We start from the raw sequence: 15,388 nt of genomic DNA, 5'->3' as shown, positions 1-15,388 counted from the left end.
AAAAGTATTAGCTTTTTTAGAATATACACTATCTTATCGTATAACCGCACCGAAATTTGAAGGAGTATATGGTCAGATTCTCTACATCGACCCGGCCCTGGCGTATGAGCTTCTTGTCCTTCCTCGTAGAAGGGCAACGACTTATACTCGGGAACATTACCCAGTGGGCATCGTCGTATCCGAATCGTATTCAAGTCCGTCCCAGGTGACAAATCGTCGAATCAAAATAGGAGCATCGAAGAGCAAACGGGCCGGTTGCATTGACATTGCCCACTGGCCCTGATATGTCTCGTCAGCGCAGGAACTCCGGACGAAGTCGAAGGAAACACACAACCACATGCACTAAGCTGTACTTATCCCAAGCTGGGCCAAGCAGCCTTCCCCGGCGCCATCGAAAACCTGACTCTTTGACGGCAACATCCGGAATACAAGTAGATGAGAGCTATACCGCGTTGGCAAGCGATGCAGTGTGCTACTCATGCAAGGCGCAGCAAGGGGGAAAGGGCACGACGAAGTAGGTAGGTTCCCGAATGTGCCAGCGAGGCATAGAGTGAGCGCGACATATGGCCGTTGCAGATGGCCAGGCGGCTAGTCTACAGTCAGAAGCTTCAATGAGGGAGCGGACAGCGAGACTGGAGGAGGGACGCACCTTCACAAACACGGCGCACGAGACATACACCCTCCGCCAGCACCCCTTCTCAGCTTGTCGGTTGGAATGGAAGGCCACGATGACCCCGTGGAAGCCGTCAGCCCTTCCAGGGAGAGAGAGCAGCGAGCCAGACGAAATGAGCCGCCAATGCACGAAAACAGGCCATGGGACGAGTTGGTGGAAGTGGAAAGAAGGGGGAGACTACCAAACGTTCGGTAAGTGGGAAGGCGAGAGTACACACACTCCACCTAGATTCCCGTCTCCATCTTTGCGCGCGGGCCGTCGAGGAGAAGACTCTGTGTGCCCGACGGCCAGCGTTGTTGGCGGCGAGCCAGCCATATGTGATCGATGTCAAGACTGAAAAAAGATTGACGGCGGTCAGCACAGCCTTACACCTTTTGCTGCGAACCGTCACTGAGCACACGGCGCAACCTCATGTGCGCTTGCCACGTCGACAGCTCCAGACCCCGCTTAAACCGCAGTTGTCTGCCGCCTTCGAGAAGTGCTCGGATTTCAATCTTGGCCCTTTCTCTACCTATTGAAGAAGAGATGCTTCCCAACATGTGTAACGCAAGCGTCGGCGATTGAACTCCAATCTCAAACGAGGTGCCCATCGATCAGTGTCGTGCTCTCTTTGGGGAATTGCGGCTCCGTTTCAAGGGAGCCCGAACGTCAACCCGAATACACCTTACGGCCGACAGCACACGGCCGTAAACTGCCGACACGCCGTACTTATCTTTCTGCTTCTCACGCGAGTCTAAATCTGACTCTATTCACAGATATCCTTGGCCGGGGAAAGTGGATTTTCCCGGACTTGCCGGACCACATCTTCCATTTGTCTCCCATCGTCAGCCTTAACACAAGGTGGGATGGTTTTTTCTGCTCCCAAGGCACGCAGTTGACACTCGTGAGGTCGCCGTGCCTTGGGTCGCAACCAGTTCCGCCCATCGCTGGGCTTTCATATTGGACCAGGAGACACCTCTGAGATAACCATATACTTTGGCCCCGGCCATGGGCGACCACTCTAAAAACGGTGGCGATGTATTTTTCGATGAATTGCTGCCAGTGTCTCACCGTTGACGTGCGTCTTGTTTCTTCTTCTCACACAATATTTACTCCCTTTACTTCTCGCAGACCTTCAGGCCATACAACGATCTCGTTTCTCGTCATTCCCTACGCACGCTCGTGCCGGCCGTCATCGGCAAGGGTAGGCACATAAGATCTCTGGGACACCCAACGCCCTGGACTCAGCTTCGCAATCTGCCACGGAACAACTTATTTGTGCCTCGACAAGACTGAGTCAGTTGTCATAGCCCCCACCGAGGTTTCGCCAAATTGTCGTGGCCGGCTGGGCTACGGCTCAGATTCCAACCCTTGCCAAGACGGATCCAAAGATCAGTATTCAACGGGTTATTGGTCAAACACGACCCGCAAGCGCACACTTCCCAGGTCCTCGAGTCTTCCCATGCATGTCGTTCGGATGCATGTGTAGAAGCCACAGCTTGTTTTCTGTTGGTCAGGCGGTCCGCCCATCTACGTACACCTAATTCGACAAGCGCCAGACGTCAGTCTTCGCCCCTACATCACCGCCAGCAGGAAGCCCTTGACAAGTGTGGTTTATTTATACGGTCAGCTTCCTGCCTTCCTTTTTGCGCTATCCAATTAACCCGCGAGTGCCAGCTAATAGACCCAGATTCCGTCAACTCCCCGAAAGAAGCATGGCTCTCTAGTGGCGGCTATCTCTGTTGATCGTTCGCCAGCGATTCACGCTTATCCTTAAATGAGGCGACGCCCGCGCCACACATCCAGTCAACCTTTTATCCCTCTTCGCCGTCGTCGTCGATGTCTTTCCGTCCCGGCATCCAACAGCCCCAGGCGGGTCCATACGTGACACATCCGTCTCTACGTGAGTCGTTCCACTCAATGCCTCCCGAGTTTCTTTTTAATTATTTTTGCCCAAGCAGACATTAGAGATGTGTCAGATGCGCACAAGGTCTTGGAAGCTGTGAGGATGAATCTTCTGCCGCTTATCCGACGAAGATTACTCGCGCATGAACGTGCTCAGCTCAGGAGTGGAAATGTGTTTGTCTGGGAGGAGTCTGATGATGTCGACGAGGGTGGCTTGGTACGATGGACCGAAGGTCGGCGATGGTAACTCTCATATTTCAACCTGAGACATTTTTGCTCATCCCTGCATCGTACAGGTCCCAGAGTCGAATGCGCGGCGACTACCTGTTCTACGAAGAAAAGGTCGACACTACACCCGAGGAAAAACAAGCCAAGGCCATTCGTCGGTAGGTGTTTAGTGTGTGGACCTGAATACTTAGTAACCGCTGCTGGCACCATTCTAGTGCCAAAAAGGCTTCTGAATCCGCTGCTAATCTTCCGCCACCACCTAAACGAAAGGATCGCCCCGCAAAACAGGATGGGTTGACGAAGCAGACTTACTCTGTCACTGTTCGCTTACCTGGAGCGGCTACCTTGCGGAAATGGCATATCGTCGCCTACTTCTCTGTGCGTTCTCTCGGCTTAAACTCGATCTTCTTCCTTAACCTGGTGATTGTCAGGCGGCCGATTTTACTCTGCTCCCTGTTGTGGATCACTACGATTATCTCCGTAATATCCGCGTACCGGATGGCGTGTTTATGAGCAGCCGAATTCCCAGCTCGTCACTGTCTGACGAGCCCGAATCGCCGACAAATAGTTATCACGGCCCAGATTATGCGCGAGAATCGCGATCTCCTCAGGCTACCACCCCAACGTACGAGCTCATGCGTTCACCCTTCTTTCAGTCGACGCATCTGGGTTCTCCTTCCGACTACTCCTACCCGCAACCTGGCACATCCTCCCTTCCACCCCCTGACCTCCATGAACGCTCCGGCATGGTTCCACGCGTCAGCCTCCCACCCCTCTCAGCGCTCGGCTATCCCTCTTCCGGTCGACCCTCGCTGAATCAAAGGCATTCAACTTCATCACCCAATACACGTTTGTCCTCCGAAGACCGACGCATTCTAGATCGTCTCCGTGTAACGCTGTAGCTGATATCTGAACTTCGAAAATGGACCTTGCAATAGGGACAATGTAATATTAGAATCCGAACCCTCCCCTTGAAGGGGTCCTGTATAACTTATTATTTAAATACTTGCAAAGGTGTTGCAATTCGCTGCGTAACGAAATTATTCTTGTTATCACCTGACTCACGTCGTTTGCATGAACATCACAATCTCGTCAAACAATGACGATCTTCATCTTTGCTTAGTATCAGTTGCAGCGGGCGTTCGTCGGTAACAGTGGATACATCGTGGGACAAATCCCGATCGCGAAGGACGACTCGACGGCGATGGCTTTGTTGGAAGTGCTTCGATAAGGACCAAGACACGATTTTAGACGTCTCAATGCCCCGAACTTAAACCGACCGAGACTCGCCCTTAGATTTCCTCGATTGATCCGATGGTCTTGGCCGACCAGTCCGACCGGGCCGGGTATCCGTCATGGAGTCACACATCAAGTCACATCTTTTTCTTTCTGCTGACGGCCATCATGAAGGAAATCCTCTATATTCAGGCAGGCTCATTGGCAAATTATGTCGGAACTCACTTTTGGAACACACAAGAGAGCTACCGGGAGAGCTCCGCTGACTCGGACGGGCTCGCCTCCGAGATTGACCATGACGTGTCGTTTCGCGAGGGCGTCAATCACGATGTAGGTAGAAGGTTTCACGCGGTAAAACAACACCAAGCTGATGTTTTGCCAATTGCCATAGGGAGAGTCGACGTACTGTCCCCGGCTACTCGTGTTTGATCACCAAGGCAGGTCCGCCGGCTCCACTCATCTTAAAGTGGCTGAATCCCCTTCGTGATTGAATAGCCAACTTCGGCGCCCTGAGTCAGTCGAATGCGCTCTATGGGGAAGACGACAATGATCGAGACCACGTACTGCAGAACATGGCCTGGTCTGTAGACCCGTTTTGCACTCCTGTTGCCTTCGAATCGCTGACTTCGGCAGGTCAGGCAACACCATTGAATATGAACGAGAGGCGATTCTTCCGAGCAACTACCAGGTGAATTTAGACCTTGAAAATTCAGAAGATGTATCACCCGCGGCGCAACTCCGCGACATTCGCTACTGGTCGGATTTTACTCGACCTTACTACGTCCCACGCACGGTGCAAAAGGTTCCAGACGTCCCGGAGTGGGAAAAGGAGAGTGCTCGAGGGAATTGGGCTGCTGGCCACGAGACTTTCGTGAGGTACGATGAGGTATGTGAATTAGAACCTGTGCATATTCGCAACAAAAGATTCTGATACGCCACTATTAGAATACAGGTCTTATGGAAGGGCCTGTCCGTACCTTCTTAGAAGAGTGTGATACGATTCAGGTACGGGCTCCGTGGCGCGGGCTTCTGTGAACCTCTGAATACCGATAGGGTATCCAAGTCGTGCACGAGACCGGGAGCTTTGGCTCCTTTGTTCATTCTCTTCTGTCGGCGCTGCATGATGAGGGTACCAAAATCCCGGTCATGACATTCCCATTGCTAGCAGAGGTTGGAAGCTTGCACGTACGTCTCTCGCAAACGAAACTCACCATTCATATCTGAATGTCAGTGCAGAATCGGCATACTTTGCGCCTCGCCATCAATGACGCTCTCACTCTCCGCGGGCTGGGAGAATTGTCGCTCCTCAATGTGCCTATCCAACACCCAGCGGCATGGCACCTTGACATTTTTGAAAGCGAATATATTCATGCCACTGTATGTATACTCCACCTTGCAACAACGAAGTCATCCGACATTCGATAGCGCTCCCACCCATATCACATGTCCGCCATTCTGTCTGCTCACATTGAAAGCGCAACGCTTCCGCTCCGGTCCGCCATCTTTATGTACAGTTTTCGTGACCGCTGAACGGTTGATTTAGTCTGAAGGCGTCGAACCATGATATCTATAGTTTTGCTGGGCAATTATGTGGTGGCACAGCACCGCTGGCTTCACTGACAGGCATATTTCCCTTGTGTAGCTCGTTGAAAATGAGCCAGCTCCCTGAACACCTCTACAGCCTGTCGCCTGGTTCCCGCCCACGGCTGTCGGAAGGAACAAGATCAGTAAGCATCAACTAGCTCGTCGTTTCTTCCTACCTCCTCATGTACATGTAGTACTCACGCCACAACGTCACCAGGGGCCTTTCCCAAAGCGCTATTACTGCATACGACGAGGCAATGTTAGCCAAGACGATTCAATGGATGCTTGGTCCAGTGATTAGGTGACTGGATTACTGCTCATTGCACCTTCTGATGTCTTGAGTATCCATATTCCTCACTCACACGCAAACACAGTACTCACGCCGGTGCCTATCCCCTACCCAACTCTTTCCCAGCATTCTTTAGGCCCACCGATGGCCTGTATCGATTCCACTCCAGTGTGGCGGCAGTCACCTCTCTCAGTGTCACTGAACAGACCCCCGTTTTTCTGGACCAATACGTCAAGCTTCTGAAAAAGGGTCGTGCGGTCTGCATTCAAGCCGCAACGGATCTAGGCCTGGAGAAGGACGAGATGCTAGAGCTGGCCGCCGACCTACAGACTCTGAAAGACCGATTTTCTGCCGGAGATGGCTCTGAAAGCGATGTGGTCCATAATGAGAGCGATGAAGAATAGACTGAGACCAGAGACGGTCCGGCGTCGACCAGCCGGTCTCTGCGCAGTCAAGACAATTTTTGGCCGGTGCTGACAGGCCCGGGCCTGGTTGAGCTATATCTTATCGCCGCTGTGATGTATTAGGTGTTGCGTCAATCGACTCGGAGTCGTCCCAATTTCAAATTCCCCTGGTGGAAACGTCACATTAATTAAAGACGGAATCATCGTCAAAAGTTCCCGACTCCCGAGTCCCTGCGATGGACTTTTGCAATAAAGACCATCACCGCAAGTCCGCAACCGCGTAAAAGTGTGGGTATGCTTCTCACAAGATTTCACAAGAATAAAGGCAATCAAGAACCAGTACCACAGGACCGATCCTCTTGGATTGACAGCGGTCAGAACCTTTGATAGCACAATAATTGGAACCGTGGAACTTCTGCCGCCGGCCCGCTGGGGTTAGACACTTTTCTGACAGGCTTCACGAGGCATAACTTCAATACGATTATCGGATGGTAGATAAATTTGAAGGAAAGTCGTTAGGAATGTATAATAATAATAATAATAATAATAATAATAATAATAATAAGCCCATATAGTCCCATATGTGGGTATGGCAGTCCAATCCTCGCCGCTCGGCTAGATACTGGTGTTACTAGTAGATAGGTACTGGATCATGGGAGACAAAATCTCCATTGTATTTTGCTGAAAATCAATGTGTGGTCAGATATCTATGGTACCTTGAAATTTCCCAAGTTTGGAATTTTCTTATGGCATAATTAGCAAGTAATTTAAGAATTTCATCGGACATTACGGTCTATGAGCTGGATTCCCTAGATAAAAATGCACATTTGGGCAGGAGTGGGTATTACTCCTATTATTTGTGCATATCCAAGGGAGAAAGGTCAATGAGCCGGTCCACAGGGAAATAAGATTCCCTCTTTCAAACTTCCTTTTTTGGCCACTCATTTCAATGACACAGAAAGGTGCACAGAAAGATGTTCTTTCTTTCTGTCTTTTGTTGTTGCACAAAGATGGTCTTTCTTCCTGCAAGAAACTCAAAAGGAAAGTGCTGCTTTTGCTGTACCTTTCCAACTCAGCAAAAGATAACTTTTTATAAAAACAGAAAGAGCAAGAAATTTAGCTGACAGTATCTCAAACAGGCCAGAAACAATTGTTTGACATTTGGAAGAGCCAAATTTCAATACTGTAGTAATTTATCCAATCCAGTGTGCCAAAAAATTTCAGCCTACTGTAGTATTTTACTCAATCTGAATGCCAAAAATGCTGTGACATTTGATATGAAAATTTGAATTTGGATTGTTTCCCAATGAGAAAAATCGCACTCAGAAATGTCAAAATTGCCTTTTTGGGTATGGAGCGAGCAACACTGGACTAAAGGTTGGAAGCGCTAGAGTTGTTTTTTGAGGGACAGGAGCTACGACGTTGGCAACATTTGGTCAAAGATCGACTTGACATGAATTCAAGCAAAACAGCGTGACATGTGAAAAATTCGAATTTTATAGCAAGTGTGACATGTAATATTTGAACTGAGTAAAATACCATAGTATTTAGCAGCCTGGAGGGCTGCCAATTTTTTTTTTTTTTGATGCTCTGATGTCAGGGCAACCCCGGAGGGTCTGACAAGAGCCTAGCTGGGGAGGATCCAAAGAGAAGAAACTCTAAGGGTCTGCCAACTATATCCTGGTCATCCATAACTGCCGACGTAGAGCACAGAAGGCCTGAGTGGTGTCGCAGGCTCTGTCCCAAGGTGATTGTTGGGAGGGCTTGATGGATCGTGTCAGACTGTGGGTTGGGCCGTGCAAGGACCTCTCCTAATAGCCCGCGCCCAGAACAGAACAGACGGATAGTCGGGCCCGCAAGTACGGCGAGCGGGGTAGATCAAAACCGAAAGGGCCCGTTAACTCGATCCCTTGTCACTGTCAGTTGTCAAAGGTTCGAATTGGGTCGTGTCGGACCCGATGAGTCGTTGGCACCTCCTTGCATAGAGAAAGGTAGTTCTTCAGACGATCTGAGCGATAGAGTACATGGTACGCTATCACGCATTATATACGCAGGCCCACAAAGGGGTGATCGGACACCCTGGCCTCTCCTGCTCCTCCTCGCTCCCGTTCCTGGCCGGAGAGGGGACGATTGTACATCCCTTGCGGACCAGGCACTACTCCTAACCTCCTAGCACTCCTCCCAAGTCCCCTGGTGTCTAGTTGGGCTCGGCAACGGCTCGACATGTCCTTCTCGGTCACGCATGTGCTTGACGACGGGGAACATGCACCCCAGTAGTATATAATACGCGATAGCATACCATGTACTCTATCGCTTAGATCGTCTGAAGAACTACCTTACTCCGTGCAAGGAGGTGTCATCGACTTATCGGGCCCGAAACGACCCGATTCGAACCTTCGACCACCGCAACTGACAGGGGACCGAGTTCACAGGCCCTTTCGGTTTCGATCTACCCCGCTCGCTGTACTTGCGGGCCCGACTATCTATCTGTTGTGCCTGATTTCAGTTGCAGAGCTCAGTCATTGCACTTGGAATACAGCAATATGACACTCTGTCAGCTGTCTGCCAACTCTGACATATGATCTGACATATAAAACATGCACAGCTTTCCTGACTTGTGTCTTCTCATTAGGCACTGCCTTACAAGTCCAAACTAAAAAAATTTTAGTTTGAAACCATTTGCTGTCTCTGCACTGCAATTTTGACATGATTGACACTAGGTTACAGTTTTTAGCTATAATAGCCTGAAACACTACTTACCCCTTATTATTTTGGACCCAAGAAGCATTCTAATCTGTGCTATGTACATACACAGGATTGCACAGCCACATCTGAATGTGTATATAAAGCAGCCAGGAGCACCCCCATTCTGTATCTACAAACTTGCTATCTGACTTTACCCCCAAACACCCCCACCTCTGGTGTGATTGAGTATTCTCACTTAGTTGCACTCTCTAGGTTCAATTGGCTTGAACCTACTACTGCTACGTTAATGGTCTACACTTGGAAAATGTTCCTTGTTCAGACATCCCTTCACAATTGAAGTGTTTGTTGTCTACTGTAACGACAGTAGACCCTGAGCTCTTACTCCCCCCACGACATGCATGTGAGGTTACTCAACCCCCTTCTGCCACACCCCCTTCCTACTTCCTTTTCAGGAGAAACCGTGCCACCAGGATCCCACGAACATATATGGATATTCCCAAACAAAGTCACTTCCGGATATCTATGTAGGAAAACATTTTTTCCACTTGACACCGTATTCGTAGTGGCTGTGTACCCATATCCATGCATACAGATACGGATATACCCATGGATTGAAGAAGATATTTATATAAAAGCTCTATCAAGGTAGTATGAAAATGTTTCTATGCCTATGTACCATCAAGCCAATATGTAATAACATCTGTTTTAGGCTGCTAGAGCACCTGTTTAGCCCACAACACACTGTACATTATCAGTGGCAACGACACAGGTTGCCACTGATAAGCCCCAGCGTTATCAGCAATTCCCCAAGTGGTGAATAATTGTTGGTGAAGGGGGTGAATAATTGTGAAGTCCAAGGCAAATTTTTCCAAGTCCAGCATGTAGGGGCGAATAAAGGTGAATAATACGACATAGGCTATCGGAACCAAGTCCACTATCTGACATGTGACAGAGTGTCCTAAAAAGGAACTTTTGGTCAATAACAACTATTCGGTACCTGTGCCGTGCTGTTATATACCGTAATACGGAGTGATAAGCATGACAACTTTCCAAAAAGGAAATTTTCACCATTTGATGGTACAAGAATTAGACTATGTCACAGATTGTCACAAACCAAAGTTGTATATTTTGACTATATGAACAACTTTCATTCAGTAACCTATAGTGGCAGCTGAATAGTTGTGGCAGTACCAGCCAATCATTTGCTGATTTAAAACTGATGAGCCTCTATCTCCGTAAGTACTTGATGGAAATACATGATTTAAGTACTGTCAGGAAGGTCGCAAAGAGTATTATCAATAGAACATGGTATCTCATCACCATCATATGATATAATCACTGTAGTTGCTATTCCATCATATAAAAGAGAATATCTGGTACTCCAACATTATAAGGAAGATGACTTATATAGCCAGAGACTCCAAGCTGAGGCTCTAGTGTGTCCATCCCTAATCCCCAGTCAATATAATCCCAATTATGCAGTGTATTTACTCATCAGTGGTATTTGATTTCCATCAACCCTGAAAGATAACCATGGATCTATAGCTAGCCTGGGTGAACAAAGTTGGGAGGGAGCTTATTTGAAAGGTATATCATCCTACTATTAGTCTGCTCAGTCAGCCATCTCATCTGGTACCATCTCATCAACCTATTGACTACCAAGCATGATTGAATACTGAGTTACAGAGTGTTTTACTGATATCTTGGGACCCCATGCATGGGACTTCATGATCCAAGTTGATATAGTTCCATGGGATGATCCACCACACACCTACCCATTCCCAATCATACAGCAAGTATTAGAGTTGGTCAATTACTGAAGACCTTTAGTGCTATATAACCTAGGATGGTGATATGCTGGTAATGAGGGGGCACCACTTTCTAGAAGGTGGATTATACCCCTACTAGTCCATATACTCAGGTTATCCAGATTCACAAAGGCTATGCCATGGTAAACCCATCATGTTTGGCATAGATAACACTGATAATGGTACTGTGAGAGATCCAGATTAGTTATAAGGTTGATTCAAGTGCTAGACAGGTTCATTTGACAGTCTATACAACCCTACATTCAAGTCTTAGATCATACTTGAAATTAATTTCTGACCAGTTGTAGTTGAATGTCTGCCCCAATTCATCATTCAAGAACATACAGTCATCAATCAGAGTATGTGGGTAACTGGATATACCTCATTGACTACACTTGACATATCTTGATCCATAATCAACAAATAGATCATGGCTGTACTGACCTATTTCGATCAATTCAGCGGGCCTGTGACCCGTGACCGTTTGGCCGAAATGTTCAATTCGGCCGCAGGCCAAATTTCGCGTGACCTATTGCCTGATTAGGAAATTCGGCGTGCCGCAGGCGCGGAAAATTTGGAAATCATCCTAATTGGGACACTTTGGGACCAAAAGATCTGGCTGTGACCCGTGACCTGCCGAAATATTTTGGCCAAAAAATCCCATGTGACCGTGACCGGCCTAATTGAAGGAAATGGGGCAGTATTGTCAATATGATGTGTAATAGCAGTCATGTGTATAAATGAGAATTACATGAGATTACATAGATAAAACATTATGAGAGGCATAATATCTCTTGGGGGTAACCTTCTGTATGCTTCCTACCTTTATTCATGGGAGACTCCTTGCCTTCAAGTGAGATATTAGGAAATTGGCACAACACACAAAATATGCTATATACACAGGCATACAGGATGTCTAAAAATATATATACATCTCCAAAGCTACTATAGGGATCCATCAAACTATAAAACAACTTAGATTATGATTATCCATGCATTCCTTACCCAGATATCAAGCTATCATTGTGCTTGATCAAATTTGAGATAGAAAAACTACCAAAAGTGGTATAACAGTCTATTCCAAAGGTATGACACTAGGGTCATATCAGACTATATAAAGGCAATATGACCACCTGCCTACTAATGAAACAATCATCTGAATCCATGGAGAACTGGTGGAAATATGGCTAGATCAAAATGTCTGATGGATAATCATTAGCTATTATGGATATTCTGATAATATTTTATTAATAGGAACATTGACCCTACCATTCAGATATCCCTAGTAGTACTTCAATCGGCTCTGTGGTCTGTTTAGTTATAGAGATAGAGGGTTATCAGTTATATCTCAGCTGGTGATTGACTAGTCCAGACACCACCATTGAGCTGTCACTATAGGTTACTTAATGAAAGTTGTCCATATAGACAAAATATACAACTTTGGTTTTGTGATGATCTGTGACACTCTCTGATGACTGCGCTGTCCAAATTCCTTTTTTAGAAATTTGTCATGTATCACTCTATGTTGCGGTATACAACCATATCACATAGTCACTAAAACTACCAGCTCTACTATCTATTGACACAAGTTCCTTTTTGGGTTGTTGTGTCACATGTCACATAGTGTGATTCCGGGAGACTTGGTGAAAATAGCCTGGATTGGATTATTCACCTTTATTCACCCCTACATGCTGGACTTGGAAAAATTTGCCTTGGACTTCACAATTATTCACCTCCTTCACCAACAATTATTCACCACTTGGGGAATTGCTAATAACACTGGGGCTTATCAGTGGCAACCTGTGTCGTTGCCACTGATAATGTACAGTGTGTTGTGGGCTAAACAGGTGCACCTGTAGGTTGTCAGACTGCGGGTCGGGCCGTGCAAGGACTCCTCCTAAGAACGCGCGCCCGGAACAGAACAGACGAATAGTCGGGCCCGCAAGTACGGCGGGCGGTGTAGATCGAAACCGAAAGGGCCCGTGAACTCGGTCCCTTGTCGTAGTCGGTGGTCGATGGTTCGAATCGGGTCGTGTCGGGCCCGATGAGTCGATAGCGTCTCTTTGCACGGAGTAAGGTAGTTCTTCAGACGATCTAAGCGATAGAGTACAGGGTACACTATCGCGCCTTATATACGCGGGCCCGCAAAGGGGGTGATCAGACACCCTGGCCTCTCCTCCTCCTCCTCGCTCCCGTTCCTGGCCGCAGAGGGGATGATCGCACATCCCTTGCAGGCCAGGCGCTACTCCTGACCTCCTAGCACTCCTCCCCAGTCCCCTGGTGTCGAGTTGGGCTCGGCGACGGCTCGACGCGTCGTTCTCGGTCACGTGCTTCCCACGTGTGCGTTCCTCCTACTGGGGCGCATGTTCCCCGTCGTCACGTGCTGCGTGTTACGGGCCCGCAATGGCCCGACACCAGCGCCAGAGCGGACGGGCCGGGTCTTATCCGTGACATAGGTGTGCTAGAGTATATTATCCCCCTTATTGACCCTCACATCTTCAAGTGTTCACTTATCCAGGGGTATCATGGATATAGAAAGTTCTATCCATATCCGTATCCATACGTATAAAATCCATGTATCTGCACAGATTGCACCTATCCGTGCCATTCCCTATTCATTGTAGATGGTGGGCAAGAAGAACTACCAGAGGAGAATTATGAGAAATTGCTCTTATATTAAGCAGATGTCATGTGAATGTATACACATGTTTGGCACTGGCTTTAGCAATTTATTTACTTGACATTTCCTTTTTTTGGGGCCCCTGCTGTTAAAGCCCCCAATTGGTAACAAAAGCTGTAAAATGTAACCAATCCTAATTGGGATACAAAGCTGTACATAATATCTGGCACCCAGTACCATAAAAACATTATATCTATGGCTATTTGCCATGCTGACACCTAAGTATGTACTAAGTATTCCTGGGCCTTCCCACAAATCAATACTGTACTAAGTATTTTATTCAATTCATCACCCCCAAAGGTGTGTGACATGTGCAACAAAATTTATCTCGGCGCCAAAAAATCATGTGAAAATTACCGCTTTTGGACAGATTTGGGGCCTAAACTTTGGTGGGACAGCATGACTGACGAGTAGGGTTGAGCACGGGTCCGGGTTGACCCTGACAGGGTCCGGGTTTGGCCGGGTTCAGAAATTGGTGTACCCTGACCCTGACCCTGACAGACCCTACCCTGAAACCCTGCGGGTTGACCCTCACCCGTGCTCTACCCTACTGACGAGAAAGTTTTGTCAGGCCGAGGCTGGTGTGACGCATGACTAGATACTGACCCATTTCCTTCAATTAGGCCGGTCACGGTCACATGGGATTTTTTGGCCGAAATATTTCGGCCGGTCACAGGTCACAGCCAAATCTTTTGGTCCCAAAGTGTCCCAATTAGGATGATTTTCGAATTTTCCGCGCTTCCTAATCAGGTAATAAGTCACGCGAAATTCGGCCTGCAGCCGAATTGAACATTTCGGCTAAATGGTCACGGGTCACAGGCCCGCTGAATTGATCGAAATAGGTCAGTAGTATAGTAAGTGAGTATATAAACTTTACTTGCTTGGGTTGCAATTTGTGTAGATAATAGTAGAGCAGATATTTAAAAGGGTTATTGTGCACCTGTGTGCTATGCTGTAATCAGTGGGATTGTTATTTGTTTAGAAATTCACTTTATTTAAGTAATATTCAAAGCTGGGGCATAGCCCCAGCCCTGTCTCATAACAAGATAACCATCAGGCTTCTCCTGACACTGGGGGCATAGGCTGTGGCGTGCTGGAACACGCGGTCTGGCCGCGTGGCCGGTCGCGTGGTTGGCTCGTACCTACTGCGGGCTTGCCGCGGGCTCACCTCGTAGCACCCTCATCACTGTAGAGCACAAAGAAATCCAATTTCTATTGGCCATGAAAAAATGACATGCTGGGCACGTTGTTAGATGGCATTGACTCTAATGTCGGTGCCAATACTCTTTGTTCCAACATCTACATTAGTCGGGCTTCTTCGCTACCCCTCTGTACCATTCTGCTCTGACCTTCTCATGCTGCTTAAACGCAAAAACACCAGCGGACCAAACTGACACTCCGTCATCTGACAGCGCACGGTCTAAGAAGCCCCGCAGCGCCGGCAATCCAGGTGCTCGGGCCGATGCCACTTCTTCCGGCTCTCCTGCTCCCGACACATCCGACACTGCTTCGGCCACGGCAAATCACCAGCAACCTCCCAGCAGTGCTAACGCCAAATCAAAGAAGAAGAAGAGAAAATCTAAAGCTGCCAAAGAGCCTGTCCCCATTGTACCTGACGACCAAGTGCGGATGCTAGCGAAGACGCAGGTGTGAATTCTCAATGTGATGTGATGTCTTACTGATAAATGACTCCAGACTGCCTTCCGGGCTTGTACACGAGCCCTAATCGGTGCACTCACGGCCACTTCACCTGTTCGTCGGGCTGATGACGAGATCACCTTCTTCGAGTCGCGTTACAAGGAGGTCGATAATCTCGGCGAGCATGTGGAGCAGCTAGTTTCGGAGGCCAAGAAACTGATTGGGGAAGCCAAGCGACGAGCGGAGCGCCTTCATGAG

General features: G+C 48.0%; 2 protein-coding genes across 2 annotated transcripts; both read left to right on the top strand.

Annotated features, from left to right (window-relative positions):
- Nucleotides 1–2,491: 2,491 nt before the first annotated feature.
- On the top strand, nucleotides 2,492–3,687 carry MIND_01342700 (uncharacterized protein; the record flags this gene model as incomplete). Its single annotated transcript, XM_037369869.1, has 5 exons — nucleotides 2,492–2,555; nucleotides 2,611–2,774; nucleotides 2,825–2,943; nucleotides 3,001–3,163; nucleotides 3,217–3,687. The coding sequence occupies 5 exons, from the start codon at nucleotides 2,492–2,494 to the stop codon at nucleotides 3,685–3,687; spliced, it is 981 nt and encodes a 326-aa protein (XP_037213865.1).
- A 496-nt stretch (nucleotides 3,688–4,183) lies between these two features.
- MIND_01342600 (uncharacterized protein) lies at nucleotides 4,184–6,298 on the top strand (the record flags this gene model as incomplete). Its single annotated transcript, XM_037369868.1, has 11 exons — nucleotides 4,184–4,351; nucleotides 4,413–4,458; nucleotides 4,517–4,601; nucleotides 4,655–4,907; nucleotides 4,967–5,026; nucleotides 5,075–5,206; nucleotides 5,258–5,398; nucleotides 5,447–5,514; nucleotides 5,565–5,748; nucleotides 5,800–5,906; nucleotides 5,980–6,298. The coding sequence occupies exons 1-11, from the start codon at nucleotides 4,190–4,192 to the stop codon at nucleotides 6,296–6,298; spliced, it is 1,557 nt and encodes a 518-aa protein (XP_037213864.1). The 5' UTR covers nucleotides 4,184–4,189.
- Between the last annotated feature and the right edge of the window lie 9,090 nt (nucleotides 6,299–15,388).

Source organism: Mycena indigotica, assembly GCF_014461135.1.
Source record: "Mycena indigotica strain 171206Taipei chromosome Unknown Mind.scaff0015, whole genome shotgun sequence".
Classification (NCBI taxonomy): Eukaryota; Fungi; Basidiomycota; class Agaricomycetes; order Agaricales; family Mycenaceae; genus Mycena; species Mycena indigotica.
This window is presented reverse-complemented; position numbering and strand designations above follow the sequence as displayed.